The sequence below is a fragment of the Triticum dicoccoides genome, chromosome 5B (assembly GCF_002162155.2).
Source record: "Triticum dicoccoides isolate Atlit2015 ecotype Zavitan chromosome 5B, WEW_v2.0, whole genome shotgun sequence".
NCBI classification, from domain to species: Eukaryota; Viridiplantae; Streptophyta; class Magnoliopsida; order Poales; family Poaceae; genus Triticum; species Triticum dicoccoides.
This window is the reverse complement of record NC_041389.1, coordinates 86,425,232-86,431,373: the sequence shown is the minus strand read 5'-3', so window position 1 is coordinate 86,431,373 and position 6,142 is coordinate 86,425,232. Positions and strand designations below refer to the sequence as shown.

At 51.0% G+C, this 6,142-nt stretch overlaps 1 protein-coding gene across 1 annotated transcript; it reads left to right on the top strand.

The window, feature by feature from the left end:
- The first annotated feature begins 4,484 nt into the window (after positions 1-4,484).
- On the top strand, positions 4,485-6,007 carry LOC119307527 (probable WRKY transcription factor 17). Its single transcript, XM_037583605.1, has one exon. The coding sequence runs from the start codon at positions 4,593-4,595 to the stop codon at positions 5,487-5,489; it is 897 nt and encodes a 298-aa protein (XP_037439502.1). The 5' UTR covers positions 4,485-4,592; the 3' UTR covers positions 5,490-6,007.
- Positions 6,008-6,142: the final 135 nt, after the last annotated feature.

Genomic DNA, 6,142 nt, shown 5'->3' with positions numbered 1-6,142 from the left:
GTACATAAGCATCCGCTGAAAGATAGTCTAGTTTGAGCATAAACATGAACTTGGACTTATAGAGGGCGGGCCACTACGCCTGCGAAATCCCACTGCCCATGGAGTTCAGCCTTGTGCCATCGTCACCACAGTTGGGGAAAAAAAATCCTCCGCCATTCCTCGACGTCGAAGTTGTCGTCGCCGCCGCCGTCCACCTCGTCGCTCGAGGGGACGATGACCTCCTCGTCGTCCGCGCGCTCCGCCTCCACTAGCTCGGGGTACTGGTGGCTGAGGTCCGTCATGTCTCCTTGTCAGCGGCCTCTGCCGCAATGCGCTCCCTCTTCTCCCAGTCCTCCCTAGCCACCGCCGCATCACTACCTCCGGCGACGGCGGGTTGAGCTCGACAGGCGCCTTGCCCCACGGGAAGTTGAGGCGGCCGACGACGTCCTGCAGCCGGACCTGCCACCGATCGTACTCGTGGGCGGCGAGCTCGGCCATGCGGAAGGAGCCGATCCAATGCTTCTTGTGGGTGTAATGGTCAGTGATCTCGGTCACCCACGCCCCGCATGCCCGCTGCCGGACCCGAGGTACTTCCTCTATGGTTGACGTGGTGCATGGAGGTCGGCGGGATGGGGCCGCATCATCGCGGCGGTAGCGACCTGAGGACGCGCCCGCGAAGTGTTCGTGACAGCGCGGACCCACGCTACGGATGGGCGGTGGGGACGGGCGGCCACAAGATCCGACCATTGGGAAGGAGGGGGCGCCGACGACATGGATTGGGGAGGAGGAGAGATAGAGGAGGGTGAGGATTTTTTACTCAGCTGCCAAGCAGTGGAGTAAATATAGATGCCAGATACACAATGAAGGAAAAGTTATCCTCCTCTATGTGTTTTAGTGGTTCGGCTAGGTCCCGGTTAGAGGAGTAAAAATCTGATTTTACTCCTCCAACCGACACCTAGCCAATCTCCTCAACCGTATAACGGAGCATATGTTGGAAATGCCCTAGAGGCAATAATATTGTATTATTATATTTCTATTTTCATAATTAGGAGTTTATATTTCATACTATAACTGTTGTGATACTGGAATATGTGATTCAATGGAAAACTCACATGCACGTGTGGAATGATAAATGATAAAGTATAGGTTCCCAATCTCCTCTAAGACCGGCTCAAGTATTGCTGGTGATCATGTTTTCCGGGCCTTAGGATATCGTTAAGTGTAACGATAGTCCTAAAACAACTTTGAGAGTACGACGTTAGAAGAACGATCATATTGATTCGACCCTACGTTGAGATAATATCGTCTGAAATCGGTTGTTATAACATGGAGTGTTAGCATGTGTTTTAGTTCCTCGAACCATGAGAGTATCATAGTCACTTCCTATCATACAGTGGACTTTGGGGTTGCTCAAACGTCATCTATAACACGGTGATCATAACAACAACTTACGGTTCATCGAAAAGTTTGACAAGGGACTAGATAGCTCGAGAGTGGGATTTTGCTCCTCCAATGATGAAGAGATATTCTTAGGGCCCTCTCGGTGTGACGACATCCATCATCGTCTGTCCAGACACAAGTGACTAGGTCACAGGGATGCCCGGACGTTTCAACGAGAAAGAAGAACAAAACTGGTAACGAGAACAACGGTATAGTAAGCATGTGTATGGCTCAGGAGGATACCGATGCATACCGAGTTTTTTGAAGTATCACGAAGCAAAGGGAATATCACATTATAACCAAAGGTTCACTCGAATGTCATTCGTGTAATCATAGGGTAGATATGGACGTCCACGGTTCTGCTATCGGTCATTGAACAAAGGGGTTTCGTTCTTGTTTATGATTTACCAAATCTATGAGGTCAAAAGCTTTAGGTAATCATGATACTTTGAGTGTTAGCAGGATGATAGTATTGAGGATTTATTTGTGGAAATTTTTCATTAATATTTGAAATAGTTCTGAGAGGAACCGAAAGCGTTTCAGGGTCAACGGAAGGGTTTCAGAATTTATTGGGCAATACTTGGTATTACCGATAATTAATATACAAGTCAAAGATGTCTCCGTTGATGTTAAATTATATATAATATGCTCTAGTAATGGTTAGAGGGCTTTTATAATTAATTAATATCAACGGGCCTTAAAAAGGCCTAGTGGTGAAAGGCAACTTGGGCCACAAGGGCCCAAGTGGACGTGGCGCCCCCTTTCCATAAGGGGAGGTCGAACTATAGTCTGGAAGGTCCCCTTCCCCTATAGCCGGTGCACCAAGGAGGGAGTCCTTCCCTCCTTGTGTGTTGCCTCTCCTCTTCCCTCTAACCTATATATACATGAGATATTGGCCACAATTGATAAACAAGTTTTTGGAGCCTCCTCTAGTTCATCTAGTTCTAGTTTTAATTGGTCCTAGTTGACTAATCAGAGCTAGACCTAGTTCCTCTAATCCTCATAATTAGAAGCCCACTGTGGTTCTAATCTCCTCCCTCTAATTCTCTGGCGACGATTAGCTCTGGACGGTGAAGTGTTGCCAGATCGCGAAGGCCGTACGCTTGGAACCAAGTAAAGAGGCCGTGTGTTCGGTCTTCTGTTTGAGGGATCGTTCGAGGGCGGTTCGCGGGATCGTCTTCAACGGTTTGAGGGACTTCAAGTATGATCTACACTGACTCATCTACTTCCGCTGCCCTCCAGAGTCGGTAACGATCGTCGATCCAAACCCTATATGCATCTTCATATTTGTTCCTGGGTAATCGTAGGGCGAAATATTTTTGTTTTCTACTACGTTTCGCAACAGTATAAGTTTTACTCCTCGTCGTTTCGGTGGTGTATAAGTACTCCACCATTTCGGCTCGGAGTAAAAATTCCCCACCGCTCCGCACCCTTCTCTGCCTCTTACCCCCTCCCAAATCTTCCTCGTCAGCGACTCCCCCACCACTCCCGCACCCCACCACTTTAGCCATGGTCAGATTCTGCTCTCCGCCATTGATCTGACGAGCACAATACTAACGCATCCTCCTCACGACGTCGCCGGGGTGTTGCGGCCCCATCCGGCAGGCTCACCAGCTTCCCTGACCTTCCTGCACGCGTCGCCGCCATAGAGGCGGTACCTTGGTGTGCGAAAGCGGGCATGGGAACGTGGGTGACAGAGATTACAGACCGAGAGACCCAGAAAAGGATGTGGCTCCGATCCTTCCACACCGTTGAGCTCACTGCCCACACATCTGGTATGTCCGCGGCTGCCGAAATTTTGAGTGGGGCGAGATGTTGCTGCTCGATCCACCCCCAGCCAGGGTGGTAAACGCGCAAGTGGCTCGGGAGGGTCGAGGGCGAGGGAATGACTCGCAGCGGAGGCTGCCGACAAGGCGTACATGGCCGACCTCCGCCGCCAGTACCCCGAGCTAGTGAAGGTGGAGAGCCTCCTATATGAGCAACGACCGACCGGTGGGGCTAACGTCATCATCCTCTCAAGAGACGAGGAGGACGATGGTGACAGAGGAGGTGTCAACGACGACAACTTGACATTGAAGTGTGGCAAAGTACCTTCCCCGACAGCGACAACAATGACACATGGCCTGACCCCATGGGCGGTGGCATGTCTAGGGCAAACAGGTTGTCCCTCGCAGTCGGAAAGCAACTAAACTTCCAGTTAGATTTAAGTTTTAGTTTATGTTTTAGTTCAAGTTTTAGACAATTTAAACTAAACTATGTTTCACCGGATGATAATATAAATTGTGTGTCGACTTTCGATTAAGAAGTTTGTTAAATTGAATCTATGTTCATCTTATCCAAATTTGTTTCTTACTCACGAGATCAGCTAGGTCCGACCAAAAGTTAGTGGAGTAAAATTACTTCACTAAGGACGAGGCGATTCGGTGCCTAAGCTCAGTTGCACCCGCGATGGACAGCAAATTCACAAACAATACTAGAAAAATTCAAAAAATCCGATTTTTTTTGCGTGGACGATAATTTGGTGTATGATGCGCTCCAAATTTCAGATTATTTGGACATCTGAGTAGCTTTTGACAAAAAAGACAAATTTAGGGTCTGTCAAAAAGTTTACTATTCATGTATTATTTTGACCTATTTTGTATTTTTCTGAGAGCTACTTATATGTACAAATGATCTACAATTTAGAGCGGACCTCACGCACCAAATTATTTTCCATGCAAATAAAAAAACAATTTTTTACTATTTAGTGTTTGTTGTGAATTTTCTCTTCACCGGGTACAAATGAGCCTGGCCTAAAAAAAAGTATATTCACCCACAAAACTTTATTCGACCGGATACTCATCTATTTTTTATAAGGAATTGGCTAGAGTTGCTCCAAGATAAGTGGCGGAGATAAATTACAGATCTCGACAATAAGGTGGCTGAAAACGAAACTTAAAGCACGCGAGGGCTATTTCAGAAAAGAACAAAAAATGGCGTTTCGGTTAACCAAGTTCTTTGACTTACGCTCATATTATTCGTCGTCCTCCCCTCCTCCTCCTCCCATTTTCCGCTTTATAAAACCCCTCGGCCTCCGTCCATCCATTTCCACCTCAAATCTCAAAGTCGCACAACGCCACAACCCAAAGCACAAGGCCGCACCCACCTTTCCCCGTTCTTCTCCGGCGCCGACCATGGCCGTCGACCTCATGGGTTGCGGCTACGCCCCGTATGGCCACGCGGCCGAGGCCGAGGAGCAGTTCCAGGAGGCCGCTGCCGCGGGGCTCCGCAGCCTCGAGCTCGTCATCTCCTCCTTCTCCTTCGGCGCCGGCTGCACGCCGCCCCTCGGAGAGATGGCCGACCAGGCGGTGTCCAGGTTCCGCCGGGTCATCAACATCCTCGACCGCACCGGCCACGCCCGCTTCCGCCGCGGCCCTGTTGGAGATGCCGCCGACTCGTTGACTCCCCCTCCTGAATCCTCTGCTCCTCCTCCGATGCCGGCCCAGGCACCGGCACCGGCACCGGCTGTCTCGCCGCAGCTGGCGCCGCAGAAAAGCATGACGCTGGACTTCACGAAGCCTTTGAAGGCGCCGGCGGCGGCCTCGGCTGCCGCGCCTTCGGTGACGTCGACTTCTTTCTTCTCGTCCGTGACGGCGGGGGGCGAGGGCAGCGTGTCGAAGGGCTGGAGCCAGCTGGTGTCCTCCGGCAAGCCGCCGCTCCCGGCTGGGACCAAACGCAAGCAACGCCAACAGCAGACGCGCTGCGCGCACTCCGACGCCGCCGCCGCGGGTGGCCGGTGCCACTGCTCGAAGAAGCGCAAGAACCGGGCGAAGTACACGACGCGCGTGCCCACAGTAACCTCGGGCGCGGCGGACATCCCCGGCGTCGGCGACAAGTACTCGTGGCGCAAGTACGGGCAGAAGACCATCAAGGCGTCCCCTCACCCCCGCTGCTACTATAGGTGCGGCACCGTCAAGGGGTGCCCGGCACGGAAGCACGTGGAGCGCGCCACCGACGACCCCGCCATGCTCGTCGTCACCTACGAGGGCGACCACTGCCACGACACTTGGCCGCCGGCCGCCGCAAATTAAAGCTCCCTGGCTTCTAACATTTGTTCTTTGTAATGGGGCCTTGTGTAAAGAATCCCAAATTAGGAATATAGAAGATGTTTTCATCAAGATTGGAAACGCATGTCAATTACGTACAAGATTCCACATTCCACAGCCTTGGTGTTGGACCTCGCCGCCGAGGGCAATTCTGGCGGCGTGGTGGTCATGAGCACGACAGTCTTCCTCACCTACCTCCATCCGGCCGCCTTGTGAGGCCCCTGGAGACAATCACAAGCAACAATGGAGGTAGGTGGGAGATTTGGGATGAGCAGGATAGAGAGGCAAGGGGAGAACGAGAGAGGGGAGACAGATTTAGACGTTTTCCATCTCATTAGCTGTCGAGCACACGCGGTCAGAGTTTAAGTAAGGGAGCGCCTAGAACTCAGCTGAATGAGATATAGTTTGGTCTCATTCAGATGACATTAGGATGACATCATCATGTATTGATACTGGTATTGTACCTCCGTGATTGATAGCTTTTTTTGGCAGCGTGATCGATAGCTTATGCCGCTTTCTCGATAGGCGGCTTGTTTTCTTTCTAGGTGCGCTGTTTGGGTCGTTAATATGGGCCATTAGTGGGCTGAACTGTGTGTCCAGGCTTGTCCGTGTCTCTTTTTTTTTTTTGTGTGTATGTG